Source organism: Excalfactoria chinensis, chromosome 5, assembly GCF_039878825.1.
Source record: "Excalfactoria chinensis isolate bCotChi1 chromosome 5, bCotChi1.hap2, whole genome shotgun sequence".
NCBI classification, from domain to species: domain Eukaryota; kingdom Metazoa; phylum Chordata; class Aves; order Galliformes; family Phasianidae; genus Excalfactoria; species Excalfactoria chinensis.
In genome coordinates this window covers 31,465,727-31,480,911 of record NC_092829.1, presented here as the reverse complement: position 1 = coordinate 31,480,911, position 15,185 = coordinate 31,465,727, and the positions used below count along the sequence as shown (strand labels likewise).

Below are 15,185 nucleotides of genomic sequence, written 5' to 3'. Positions count from 1 at the left end.
AAAAGGAGTTCTGTATGCTTGGTGAATAGGCACCATGCATATACTTCTCTATATGCTTGCTTTCACATCCTGTGCATGCTTGAAAAAACAAAGTCAGTGAGAGAAAGGTCACCGCTTATTTTCCCTTCTTGGTAGAAAATGGCATTCCATTTCCAAGAAATCCTTGCTCTCACTTGGAGTTTGTTTTTCAATTCAATAGGGTCCCATCACCTTACGTCAACATTCACAGCTTCTTGGTGGCACAGAATGAAAACCGAGGACTGACTATTGACAAATCTTGCAAGGGCTCAGCTATCTGTTACCAGCAGCAGCAGCAGAAAGCGTGAACCGGGCCCAGATCCGGGCCAGGTATATTTCTGGTTTGAACAGCTCAAAGTTTGGCACTGTGGTCTAAATCTGCTCAGGAATTAGCTAAGGATCTGCATAGTACAGTCAAAATCTCTAACAGAACCCAGATTAAAACTGAATTTCCCTGAATCATCTTCACAGAAACAACAGCTAATTAGTTCAGGTAAAGGAACATCATTCTAAAACTCTATTTCATTTATAGAAGAAAAAACACAAAGCAAGCAGAAAAATAATAGCAAAGACAACTACATGGCTTACCTTATTCCAGTATGCCTGGCTCTGAAGCCTACCAACAAATGCCCCTACAAGCAAACACCAATATCGAGAAACACAATACAACCTTGCAATACTAGCTCACCATGCCAAGGTCTATGGGATTGATGGGACTGGGGCAGGGGTTAAAGACTTTCTGAGAGTAGAAAGACATCTCAAGAGAGGGGAGGTGATGCTTGACACGAAGGAAAAACTGCTAAAAAAATACATTGTGCAGATTAGCCATAATTGTCATACTCACAACTTTGAGTTCTCATGTTAAAGACAAATTAGTTTGGCTGTCAGCAGCTTCATCAGCCAAAAGAGGCCATTTGGAGGGACCAAAGACTATTTGCTCTCCAAAGCTGACAGTGCCTGCCTCATATTGCAGGGCCCCACAGGGGTTATTCAGTGATGCTGATATCTCCAGTGGGAGCACCGATCCCGCTAAGTAGTTCACTGTTTAATTGAGCTGACCTTTTCTGGTGGTGCCCCATGTATTAAAAGCTGCTTCACTCCCAAGTGAAAATGGTTCAATAATTGTAATATTTTACTCAGTGGACAGTTGTTTAAGAGCAGAAAATAATCAGCTTTGTTGGTAGGCTCTCCTCTGGAGGAGTCCTGCTCCAAATCAACAGAAGGTGCTGCACGAGTGAGTTCAATAATAAACGCACCCCGAAGTCAGGTTAGATTACAAGCTCTTTGAGGATATATAAAGCTAAGATTTTCAGTATCACTTTTTTTGAATGCAGAGACCATTAGTCTTCCGACATTGAATGGCCTTGGGATGCAGAGGTTTCAAGTGAGAGGCATGTTTGTCAGGAGCCCTCTTTCTCCCTGTTTTCTTCTAGGTGTCTGACCAGATTTATCTCTACTGCCTTCTGTGTTGTCCTTCATGGTTGTACAGCATCTGGGAGAGCTCTCTGGGGCTGAGAGCCAAGGTTACACAAAGCATCACATCTCTGTAGACTGTTAAGCACCTGATAAAAGATGATGCTTTGTTATCAACTTACGGTTATCAGGCAGTCACTAGCCTGATGTATACTGGGCTCTGCTGCACCTTCCCCTTCCCAATGCCTTAATTCTCAATGCTTTTTATACACAATTGACATTCTGAGGGTCTCCCAGGTCCGCCCATGGGCTACAGTGCAACATCACTTTGTCATACTTTCCATCTCAGAAGCTGCAATTTCCTTTTCTCAGTCCAGCCAACCCTTTTCTTTCCTCATAGTTCTAGTGTCCCTGCATTGCAAACATTCAAAGAATGTCCTGTTCAGTAAACTAGTTCTTTTCTTGTCCCTTATTCACAAGGACATTTAAATTATTTTCCTCCATGCTAAACCTACACAGGACAGGACAGCACTTATATTTTCTCTCCCACAGAGCACTGTTTTGACTATTTGTGTCTGGCTGAATCCCTAGGAATGTGGGACGTGTGTGAGCTCAGACTCCTGGTGCCAGCGAGCTGAGATAAGGCAGCTGGGCTATTGCCTGCTGCAGGTCTGTGAGACAGCAGTCCCCAAGGTGGCAGTGCTGATGGGGGGAGATACCAGGAGGGTACCTGAGAGATTCAGGGGCACCTATGTGAGCTGCCACGAAGTGGAGGTGTGAACAGGAGTGTTCCCTCTCCAGGTGAGGCAGTATCAGCCAATGTTGTGCCAGCTTCCACTGGGGCACTAGGCATGCTGGTGATGTCTGGTTTATCTCTGCTTCTTAGCTTTCTGATCAGGCAGTCAGAAAAAACTAGCTTGGTCTTTGCAGTGCTACCAGAGCCCACTGTGATGCATAAGAAGGTGACCAGCGTTCCCCATCAGTATTGTGGCAGACTCTGTCTCTGAGATGACCATAGCTGGGCCTGAAGGTCTACCTCTGCCTTCTATTTCTGTTTCAGTGAACCAAAAGAGATGAGCTGAGGACAGCAATCAACAAAAAAAAATCCTCTGAAATAAAATTAACTCAAGGAGCAAAAACTGCAGGCTAACTGCAAGATTTCATCAACTCCCCTTTGAACAGCAATTACATTGTAAACTGATCGGTTCAAACCTAAATCCTCAGTGTCTTCTTCTGATTAAATTCTCATTGCCTAAACATCCATCTTATTCTCTGTTCTTCTACTTATCAATTGAATTAATTTCTCCATTATTCACCTATCTTCTTTAGCCAGCATTTTACCATCATCTTTTTTTTTTTTTCACGTAATGTAAATTTGCAGAAGTTCTATTTCACTACAACCGCAAAGCAAAATAAAATACATTTTACTCAGAATGTCTCTATACCGCTCTGTTTCTCAGATTTAAAAAGCACATTTATGTTGTCTGATATTCACAGGGGATTGCCTTAAGACTTCGCATACATTCCTTCTACGTGGGCCCTAAGGAGCAGGATTGCATTCAGGAAAATACAGTATTTGATGCTGGTTTGAAAAATTCATTGCCTAACCTTGTATAAGTGGTCCTCAACATCTCCCCTGAGATGAAAATATTTTGTTAGCAGAGTATTTTGAAGAACTGCCCTTGAACACCAATTTAAAGAAAATATAAGAACAAGGATTCTTTTCATTTGTTGTTGATTTTACTACATGCTCTTGATAAAAATGATTTTAAGGAGAATATCTTTTAATTCTGTCCCCATTAGTATTTGCCAAAAGATTCATTCTGCCTTTTTCCTTTTTTAGCCTTTCTAAAATGGCACTTTCCCTTTTTCAGAAGGTTATTCCATTTTATCCTAGCTCATGGTGGTTTTCCACAGATTATCTATTTTCCTAAAGGCATTTTCTGTATACAGTTTATCAGTAAAATTTCACTGATAAATACGGGGCCCCTAGGAGGGAAGGATTAAGCTCACTGCATTGCTTTCTGTCCTAACGTTATTCTAAGGCATTGTCTGCAAGACAAGTTTCTAGTCGTGTTTGAGGAGAAGCTGTGTTTGGGGTTTGGTTGGGAAGATATTATTAGATATAAATGAATAAATGATAGAGCAAGTGCATTAATCAGAATTTTGATATGATATAAACCATTCTGAAAATGTGACAGTCTGTTGACAGGGGGTACAGAGAGCCCAACTGAACTTTATAGCACTCTTTCATCTTTGCTTTCTCTGAGACATGGCTACAGCTCGCTGCGCCTTGCAGACTTGTAAATTTCAGAACATTTGTTCCCAGAGGAGCATTAGCCTGTAATAGCTGATAGATTCAAAGAAAATATCATTTGCCCAGCTTGAATAGATACCCTCAAAGTCACTTCCAACTGTGCTTCTCTCCTTATTCTTGCAAGTGAGCAGTGACAATGTGATAGTGGAATATCACGGTAATACTGAGAGTTTTATTAGCAGTAGTTCCATAAAATCAAAAACAAACCTGTGCGTCTTCATATGTGTATCTCCCTGGGTCTTTGACGTTTTGGCTTGTTTTCTCATAGCTGTGGGAATCCAAGTTGATAGCACTCTGGGCCCCAGGAGCTAGAAACTCTTGCCAGATTTCCTCCACTCTGGTGGTCACGTCCTGTAGAGGTTGTTTTTTAAGGTCTTGGACAGCCAACCAAAATCTGTAGTGGACAAAAATCAAAACAGGAGAGATTTATAAGATAAGAAAAGAGAGATTTAGATACGATTTTGTTGATAAACCTGGGCAGAGTCCCAAATGGCAGCTGAATTTGCAGAAGGCTCTCCATTTAGCATGACTTTGGGGGAAGGTGTGATATACCAAACCATTACAATGTGGTTAAGATCAGAAAAGTGACTTTAAGAAGTGAAACATCCTTATTCAAACCATCTCTGCAGAAGTGTGACATTAGGCAGGCAAGCAAGAAACCTCAAAAGCCCATGCAGCTGGAGGAGGAACACGAACTGCTTCCTACCACCCCACTGCAACCTGCTGGTAATTTCTGCCTGCAGCATCTGTTGTCTGCAGAGGATGCAAAATGCAGAACAACAAACTTAATATTCATATCATTTCCAGGGTGAAGTTGTGGCACCGGGATTTAGAGAAGTCTTTTCTTCTTTTCTTTTTATTTTTGAGACTTGTAAACTGACCAGCGTTCAGATGGATGCCTTGAGAAGGGATGAATACAGAACCCAGTTATGTCCATGCCATTGTGCTCTGCAGGGAGAGCCAAGGTCACTTCTTGTTCACGGCAGCTGAAAGAGCTGCACAATATTGAAAATCAAGCGATGTGTCCCCCACTTTTAATTATGGAAGACTACCAAATAAATAAGTTGAACTTTATCTGAAAGCCTCATTTCCCATCTCAAATTATTAACTGGTGCCCTGCCTACTAGCACTAAAGCAAATGCTCCCCCATGTCAGGAGGAAGATGAGGCAGTCTATTCTAGAGCAAAACCCTGTGGGCAGCAGGGGAGGATGGAGGAGCCAGAAGTGCTGCTGTGGTCCCTGGGCTAGCTGCCAGCAGGGTTTCCTGGTGCTGTCACAGAAATAAGGGGGGGATCAACAAAGGAGACTGCCAATCCATTCAGCCTTGTTCCATACTTGCAGTAGAGGAAAAGGGCCTGTTTGTGAAAAAAATAATTGAAAAATTTTAATTGCAGACATGATGGTAACTTGCAAATGCAGAAAAAACATGAAGAAGAAAGATGCTAATCAACCCAGAGTAGCTGGGACATTTTAAGATTAACACTTGACTAGATAGAAAATGTTCTGCCCTGAGAACCTGGGATGCGGGCTGGGAGCGGGCACACTGTGAAGTGACAGCTTGCCAGCACAGGAGCACCATCCATTCTAATAACCATTTGGCTCAGTCTGAAAACCACCCAACCAAACCAACCTGACGCTAACAAGAACAAGCTCTTCCTACTGCAAGCAACTGTGAATTCGTGCCCAAGGCAGAATGGCCTCTTCAAGGCAAAGGGGGTTTTTGCCTTGGTGGAAATTTCAAAGCTTTTCATTTGAGCTCATATCTGAAAGCCAGGGAACATCAAAGAGGGGTACCCAGCCCCACAGCCATGACTCCCGGGCAAATTCTCTGCTATGAGAACCCATCCTTAATTCAGTGAACAAGCTAGGCTTCCTATGGCATTTCTAGAGCACTTAGGAGATAGCAGCAGATATTTCTGCTCAGGAAGTGTGCAGACACACAATGGCTACCTCGAATTTTATAGCTCTTGAGCAAACACACTCCCTGAGTCAATCCTGCAAATGCTGGAGCACAGGCTGACCCCAAGCCAGTGAACAGCCAGCAGGAGATCCTGCATTCCCTCCTCCTTCCCCTGGGAGCTGACCCATGGCAGTCACCTTGTATGGGACAGAAGGGAAATGTCTGCCCATGTCCTCCCCAGCAGGAGAGCAGGAGCAGCACAGAAGTGTCTGCACTGGGGGAAGGCAGCCCTGATTGCAGGTTCTCTGCCCTTTACATAACAGAATGTTAGATCTGGAGAAGGCTGATAAAACGGCGTCCTAAACCAGTGTCAGAGACATAAAGCATTCTAGCCTCATCCAGCATGTAATTAACTTGCTGTCACTCGCGGGAGATATCCTGTGATGGTGCTTTATCCCATAAAGACTCCTCATGGCACAAGGAGCTCCTGAAGCCTGCTCCGCCTCTACCGGGTGCTGCGGGCAGCTTGCAGATGCCCTCAGCAGAAAGGCTGCTGGGGAAGCCCTGGGGCTGCTCCTGAAATATGGTGCAACACAAAAATGAAATTCAGAATTGAATCAGACACAAAATATGGATGATTGGAGGAGAGACTGTCAGCACAAAGACAGTGCTGTAACATCATCCCAGGGCAGGATGTGGCATCCCTGGTTGGCAGCAAAGTTCTGGAGTGACTCTTGGTTTGAAACACGACCACGTCACTCTCTTCTTGCCTCACAGCCCATCTTGTATCTCTCACCAGACAGCCTTGCTCTCATTTCCTTTCAACAAGATAAAACCATCAATTTAACAGCACAGCTGGGAGGGTAAGCAAAGGTACAAAATAAGCACACATCGCCACAGATGGGGGTGGGGGGTGGGGTGTTCACACTCTTGCATAGCTTTATGGCTGTGGTGAGCATGGGGTGGCTGAGGCCAGCAGAAAGCCGCCCTCAAAGAGGCGTGCTGGAACTGGTGTCTCAGAGAAGCCATGTGCTAGGGGCAAGCACAGCCCTGCTCCTTCACTGCTGCAGCATTCCCAGCCAGTGCTGCGCAGTAGGAATGGGAACAACGAACCCACTGCCCTGCTGCCTCCCCTCAGCTGTCCTCCCTCCTCCCCCAGCCTGGGCACCCCATTTCTGAGCCGTGGGGTCCTCTCACTGCTGCCTCGTATTTCTCTGGGACAGGATGCATCTCTCTGCAGTTACGCAGCACCCAGTGCGTGCCCGGCTGCCTGCCAAGAAGTAAATAAAGCCACGCAGAGCTCAAGAAGCAGCTCTGTTCACAAGTGACAGCTGGAGAAGAGAGATGCAGCCACCAGGCTCAGGTCTCCTAGATGTGTACGTGTGATTCACAGGCAAAGGCAATAGAAAATCTCTTCATGCCACGCTGCTTTCCCTCGGCCGTGGAGCGCCCATGCCGCCTGGTGGCCAGCAGGGATCGATCCCTGCTCCTGGGGCACGAGCACCAGGGCACCTGCGTTACCTGTGGCACCTGGGGCTGCTGGAAATGGCTACAGCCCTGACTTGGGGACAGCTTCCTGAGCAGTTACCAACTTAGTGTGAATGGTTTTGCTTTGTAGAAGTACTGGCTTAAGTACTTTTTGCTTAATAGGTCTGCTTTCCGTAACAACCCCAAATTTCATTTCCTGATGAAATTTAAAGGAAAAAAATTGGCAACGTGTTTCAGCCATCAGGCATCACATAAGATAGAAACGCTTTCTGCAGATAAAATTCTTTTCCAGATCCATTTGCAACATGTGTTCACAATAGCACACGAAACACCCATGCTGCTATATTGCAAGCTCCACAGCACATTCCTATAAAGTGTCAATTGTTCCCTACTTAGGCCCATAAACAGGTGTGCAGTCTTCTTTCCCACTGGGTAAAATCAGTATGTCCCACATTCCCACCTAGCTTTCTCCTTCCAGCTGATGCCCTTTGAAGCTGAGAAGAAAAAAAAATCAATCCACTGGTCAGATGAACATCTCAGCTATCTTGAGGTGTCTCACGAGATTTGTGGGACATGAAAAATGTATACAGCTCTCTGTGGGCTCTTTTTTTTTTTTTTTAATTGAAGCTTTGTGATTTTGTCTGCTGTATTTTGGGGACTTCGAATGGAGGCAAAACAAACTAGATGAAAGACAACAAAAGAGACAGAAAACAAAAGAGAGCAAGAAAAAGTTAAAATAAAAACAGAGAGAAAAATACCCACCCGCCTAGCTTTCCTGCTCTCACATAAATAATGGACAGACAGTAAATAAATAAGTTACAGGGCTCAGCCAAGCCCAGGAGACTGGTGGACATGATCCTGCAAGTATATTAGAACACAGAAACACAGCTGGAAGGAGACCTGGGAGGTGACAGAGGCTGCTCTGCTGTTGTCTCAGGCAGTGTCTCTCTCGAGACCCCCAGCAGCACTGATTCTTCTCAGCTAGGAAGATGTGGAAATGCTCCACTGCCATCCAGCCTGGGATTCTGCACAGGGACTGAATTTAGTCCCTTTGATATACAGCTGAATTACAGTCAACGCACTCTCAGTTGCACGCATGATGAAAGATCCTTTCTGTCCTTAGGATAGCACGGTGGTCTGCAGGACTACTGCCAACATTAATAAGATCCACCTGATGCTCCCAAGATAGAACATGTCTCTGCTGTGACAATTCCCATATCTCCACACCATTACTAAGAGGAAGGGCTTTAACAGACACCTGCAAAAGTAATTTTTCGAGCAAGGGGTTACATGCTGTACCCTCAGAAATTTCCTCACAGATTCCCAGAGTCTGAGTGGGAAGCATCTCACTTAACCATAGCTGCGTACCACGCAGGCACTGTCACTTGGACTAGTCTCAGGCTTATAGATATTGGATAACGAGGAAAGCTTTATGATGTAATTTAGTTGCTTTTAGATTTGTTTTCACTTAAAGCTGAAATGAATCCTTCCCTGGTGATCCACTTCAGCTTCTCTTCTCTCATACAAAAGGAAGCCTTGATACTGGATGATGCAGAAGAAGGCATAAGGAGGCATGTGCTATCAAGCTGACTGCCTCGGTGAGACAGGTTCCAGCCTTGCTTGTGGGCATAACTTAAACCCTGCTTGCATGTTTAAGCATTCAGCAGTTCATTTCTTTTCTACCATATGCACTTAATGAGAATTCAGGAGCTTTCTCTGCCACACCTGAACCTTAGGGAGCCACCTTTGGCTTCTCAGCATTTAACAATCCATCCTGTTCCAGCTTTCTTATTGAATACTTCTACCTTTATGTCCTGTTAATTATTATTTACAGCCCCAAGCAGGTCTACTAATACTGATCCAGTATTAGGTCATAACAAAACTACATTAGCCAGTACCATGATAATGACACCATAAGAATGAAAGCAATGATACGATATTAACTAATAATGATATTGGAGTCTTCCAGAAAGGATGTGGGATTTAACCTCTCTATCACAGCCCACTAATTTGCAACTTCCCATGGCTACAGGCTTTCTCATAACAAACAAGAATGCACATCCGCAGGAGGAGCACCTCTGATTGACTGAGAAAGGTAAATGCTTGCTTTGTAATAATGAAACTTTCTCAGTATGTTTGAATAGGATGCACCCGGGGAACACCCACTAGTGGTAAAACCTGCTAGATTTCATTAGTGCAACCCCAAATATATTTCAGGAAACCCATTTGAGGAGCATTTCAATATAGTATATTAATTTTGCACTTCATCACTACAATTTAATTGCAAATGAGCACCAACATACATAAGTACAGTCATTAAGCACATGCAAGTTCAGTACCTGTTCAGCAATACAGTGTCAAGTTCATTTATGTAACTTACCAACACTTCCCTGTTTATCTTAAAAATAACTTTCAAGTTCTTCAAAATCACTAACATAAAAGTGCATTGATTTTCCCCTGTTTTGCTACTGCCGTGCTTTTTGTATTTCTCCCTGGGCAGGAAAATACAATAAATATGACAGTCAGTTCCAATGTCATTTAAAGTCGCTTTCTGGGAAATTTCACTTTCAGATCTCACACGCTAGCAGACCGCAATAAAGTGGCAATTGTTCATATGCTTTACTAATGCATGTAACTGTTGAAGTGAAAGAGGTTTAACAAAACATAAATTTCAAGACCGTGCAATTAAGTTCTAAACTTTGCTGGCTTCTCATAGCCAGCAAAGGCACAAAACCAGACCAACTGCAAGTTCAGCTGGTGGCAGATTTCTTCATCATTTGGGCAGGTTTGAGTCCAACAGTAAAACTGGGAGCACTCTGTCTGCATCTGCCAGATACCTATGTGGTCTTTTGAAAGAGGACTGTCCCCGTGCCCATCTGCGTGCTGAGAAGGCATCACAGCACAGCCTCAGCTGTACAATTTATGTTGTGTAAGAAAAAGTGGGAGTTTTTGCTGGATACTGCAGTATCTAGGGCAGTCAAGTGACATTATTGCTGGACCCTTCTCTGTTTCCCAGACTAATAAGGAGCTGGCGAAAACCACTGCAACGATGGCAACAAACAGAGCACAGGAATGCACACTGACACCCTACCATCAATTTAGACTTCGATTTTGGCACCAGCCAGAGGCTGCAGCTTGCCTTGGTGCCACCACCTCCAAGTGCTAGCCCACCAAAATTGGCAACTTATTCCTGCTGCCTTTTCCTGCTATAGCTGAAGCACCAGAATTGTGCTACAGTATCTACATCAGTATCTAAATCATGTTTCATACTAGAGGTTTTGACTTCTTCACAGTGAGGGAAGCCAGAACATACCCACAACACCCACAGAAGAGAACTCTAATACAGTGAGAGACAAGCTCTCAAATAGTTAAGAGATACCAGAATTCAAAGTAGTGAATGCAAACCTGCTTTGCTGAGAGAAAGCAACAGCTTTTGGCCGCATGAACACCAGTCTGTATTTCCTCCACATGGCCGCTGCCACAAACACGTGAACAAATTCTATGTATTATTTGGGGACTTACAAGCCATGTCTCATCACAGAATTAAAACTTTGTAAGTCTCTGCATGTTATACTTGACAATACTGACTCTGCTAAACACTTCTCCTGGGATTACTTATATCATTCTAGTACAGGCATTTGTAGCAGTGCTATGGACCAGACCTTACCGTTCTCAGTTTTACTCAAATTGGTGTTTCCAGAAGTTCAGCACAGATCGATCAAGCACTGCATTTCACCTACACAAGAGAGTGTGATTAGCCCCGTTTATTTAGTTCAAGTGAAAAATGGTTTCACCTGAGGTTTTCTGAGCTGAACTCTGATTCCAGGAAACGAAGGAACTGGTCTCGTCCTACTGGGTCCTTCAGCACCTCATCCATGGAGAAGCCCCATCTTTTCACACGCTGCTGACTAGGTTCTTTGCTGTTTGGAGAGAGAGGGGAAAAACAGATGGAATGTGCATTTCTGCCTGCTGTCCCAGCAGCTGCTGCTGTTCCTGTTAAGCAGCAAAGGGAAAAAGATTATCAGACAAGGAGATGGTGTCTGTTTTCTTAAGAATTTCCAGAGATAAATATTAGCAAACAACACACAAGAAGGAGCTATAGAGACCAGGGTCATGGCGAACGTAGTTGTGTTATTTGGGTGCTGCCTATATGGCAAAATGAGAGAGACAATGAATGATATTATTTTCAGTGAAATTTCCTGTACATTTTGCATAAAAAAACATTTATTTTATGTCAAGGCAGAAATGTGCCAGCAGTGTTCTCTGGGCCATTGGCAAGCTCCACAGCATCACCCTGTGTCCCACACAGCGCTGGCTGATAACTTGGAACTGCCTTCAGATTTTCAGTTGCACATTTGCATTAAAAAAGCAGTTCCACATAGAAGCAGGGAGGACAAGATTTCTAAGAAATTATTACTGCTCTGCGGTCTTGTATTTTTCACTGCCTCTGACTTTTGGGTACCTAAGTCTTGCAAGATTAAAAGTGACCCCCTCTCCCCCTCCATGACAATCAGACCTACTTTGTGTCTCAGCTGGGACACTGAGATGTGGAGGCACCCAAATTCACTCACAACCTTTCTGTTAGATTATTGCTTAATACAACCCTGCTTACATAAGCTGTTGTTTGAATTGCCAGACATGTTGTAGAGATGCCTATGGGGAGAAGCACTGCCTAAGAATCACAAGGATCCCACAAGACAGCCTACATCAGAGCGTAATCTGGGCTCACAAAATGTTTGAAAGCTTCTGGTGTGATGGCGTCATACTATGAGACAACCATTAAAACACAGTTCAGCTGCTCACATTTGTGACAGTAGAGCCATTGTAAACAGTATGTATCTATTAAACTATATGTCTTGTCATGTCCACAGTGATTCCTAATCCTGGAGCCTTAAGGGACGGTGGCGATCTGTGCTGAAGACAAATAAGCCACAGGGGTAAATAAAATGCCCGCTTTGATTTCCTCTTGCTGTAGAGACTAAGCAACACTGATGGGCATGTCCTCACTCGAGGCGCCAGAGCACTGGAGCTGGCTCCTCCTCTGTTGAGAGAGCTGCAGTGGACATGGGGACATGAGAGCTGTGCTGGTGCAGAGCTACGCACCAGCCAAGTTCAGGGAATTTCCTGATGATTCTGGAGATCAGCAGCTGCTCTGCTTGCTGCTGCACAAACTGAAAAGGCCAAAGTGCTGTCTAAAATAGAAGCCTTTCTGAGGCATTTCCCTGTGCCACAAAGGATGAGCTGCACAGTGCTGACCCTGCTCAGAAGCTGGCTTTGCCATTAGAAGGGAAAGGGGCTTAGTTTCCCTGAACAGGGGCTCTGCTTTCCTGACACAAGAAACAGCCTTGCAGGCAGCACAAGGGCTACCAGAGCTCTTGGGAATCATTTAATTATTCATGCAAGTTGCAACTAGATGCAGACACAAGGAGGTCTCTTGCTATAGAGAATAAAATGAAAATACAAAGATGTTTGTTCTCTCATCTCACAACAATACAGCAGGAGAATTGCCTTCCATAACTCTGAAATCGTAACAGAAACAAAGCTTTTACTCTAATTCTTAAGAAGGCCATGACATCAGGTCGATTGTATTCCTTGGGGATACAGGAATATTTCCAAGGGTTTCCAGCCACCTCAACAGGCCCAGAAGTAATGATGCCTGGATTACGTTGTGGGCGGAGTTCCTCCAGAGTAGTACTTTGCAGGGCTTGTATCTGTTTGTAAACCTGCTAGGGAGGATGGAGAAACTGAGAGAAACTGACTGAAAAAGAAATCCAAAATATTGATTTTATATGAAAAGAGGCAGAGACCAGGGAACTAATTACCAGCTTCTGTGACTTTCAGAGAAGCAGGGGACAACACCTTTCACATCCCACATCACATGGGTTTTACAAAGAGAAATAACTTGCCCTTTTCCTGGAATATTGATTCATGACAAACTGGCTCTCCTAAGCTGGCAGCATCTCAAAATGTACATGATTATTTAAGCACAGATAGCATTAGATTTGTCATACTTTTTTTCAAAGATTTGCTAAAGTGAACTCCCTATTCAGTTTGGAACAACTGCAGCTCAGCTGCAGAAAAAGCTGCAGAGCATTTGCAGCCATCTGCCAAAAAATGCTCGGAGTGAGCAATGAATGGTGAGTAAAAGCACCTTGCTGCTACCCAACCTGTCCTGTATGCCAGTGGCATCTTTAACAGGGTTCCACAACTTGGGGAGGACCTGAAAGCAGGCTCCCAAGGGTCAAAGGAGGTGTGCTGGAACAAGGATCTTGTAGCAGTATGCTATATCAGTGGGTTGTCAGAGCTGAGCCCAGACATGCGCTCAATGGGCATGAAAATGCCCTAACTTACAAAGTAATGCAAATTAAGCACGTGGAAGTGAAAGGGCTGTATAATCCACAGAAATAATAAATGATAACCTTCCGTTTAAACTCCAGTTATGCAAGCATATCTTGTGAAGTTACAGAGATCAAACTTCCTATCCTAGCAGAGCCATGGGAAAAGCATACCAATAAAACTGCAAGACAACTCTAATATTACCTAAAACTGCCAAACCTTACCTCATTTCAATGTCCCACAAAGCTGCATCATCACTTATCCAGGGATTGGAAGGCTCAGCAGGAGTGATAAAGGGGTCATATTCCACATACTGCTCTGTGTACGCTATTAAACTGACAGATATATATATTAAAAAAAAAAAAAAAAAAAAAAAAAAAGTGAAAAAGAAGAAAAAGACAAATCAGTGCCTGAACTCTCAGTTGTGTATCAGAGATATAGATTTTCTCTCTTCCCCCCCACCCTTATTGGAGGGCTTTTTTGCCATGTTTGGATCAGCGCCGTTCTCAGTACTCTCACACAACAGTCTGTTTTTCCAGGAAGGGTGCATGCAAGGATTTCTCTGCAACACTCACAAGTTCACTCAAGGTTGGTTCAGTGGAGATGTCTACAGAAAGCCTGATGTGGCAGTGAGTGAATTGATATGGTAGGACTTCCCACAGATAGCAGCGTGCCTCTGAAGCACATCCTCTCTACATTTGTTGCATGTTGCTATTCCCCTTTCCCTTTTTTTCTTTCTTTCTTTTTTGTTTTGTTTTGTTTTGCAAAGGCTTTTGCACTCACTACTTTAAGCATGGTGAGTAACTCATCAAAATACTGTCAGGCGCTGTAGCAAAGAACACACTTAAGCCTTTGGAAGATCACAGTTCTAAGTATCAGATCTTCAGCATATATCATTTTGTTTTTGCCAGTTTACCAGTTAGCACAATGGCACTTAATGCAACATGCTTCAGTGTAGTTTATAATCATTAATGCAAAATGAAGTAAGCTATACAGGTATTTAATAAACACCTAGCTTTTATACTGTTCCACCTCAAGCCTAGTCAGGTAAGGCATACAGCCTCTAATACTAAGAGCTTCCTGGGAAAAGGCCCATCTCAGCTTGCACAGATAACTTGGGCATTCCGTGGGAGCTGGGACAAGGCAGCAATTTTATGAAAGGAAGGCAGCAACAAAAATCAAGAGAAATTTGTCCCAATCTATATTCTAAATACTCCAAGGCACTTCTTCCTTTTCCTGCCTTAGTCTGCCAACTAATTAAATAATCTAACTGAATGTCACCATATTGAAAGCTAATCTACTTTCACTGCAATTGTCTACCTTAAGTGTTACCCCTCGGTCTTCCACACCTTTAAAAGGCAGGAGAAAGAAAATGCCTTGTGAAACCACGGGTCACAAAAGGCAGAAACTTTCCCTGACCTGCCCTACAATAATTACTTCTTTTTGTTTGTCCTAGCTCTTATCATGAGGCATTAAAATCATACACTTTTGTAACCACAGCAGGTTCCCACTGCCCCTCAGGGCATTCAGGGCTGTCTCATCTCATTTCATTAATTACATTTCAAGACTGTTGTGGGTCAAGGGTTGGAGGAGGGAGCAGAGTCCAATTTCAGAGAGAAGCAATCCCAGAGACATCAATGAGAGAGAGGGTTGGTTTTTTAAAAGCAACAACAACAACAACAAAGCCAACACAGAGGATGCATCAGGAGATAT

The 15,185-nt window shown here is 43.7% G+C and overlaps 1 protein-coding gene across 3 annotated transcripts in view; it reads right to left on the bottom strand.

The window, feature by feature from the left end:
- The window catches only part of RGS6 (regulator of G protein signaling 6), a 221,703-nt gene that overhangs the window by 28,792 nt on the left and 177,726 nt on the right, over nt 1-15,185 (bottom strand). For all 3 annotated transcript variants that reach the window (XM_072336881.1, XM_072336879.1, XM_072336880.1), the window contains exons 13-15: nt 13,697-13,807; nt 10,931-11,056; nt 3,956-4,142 (exon numbers count right to left, since the gene is read on the bottom strand). In XM_072336881.1, the coding sequence (XP_072192982.1) occupies nt 3,956-4,142; nt 10,931-11,056; nt 13,697-13,807 (424 nt within the window). The remainder of the gene's footprint in view (nt 1-3,955; nt 4,143-10,930; nt 11,057-13,696; nt 13,808-15,185) is intronic.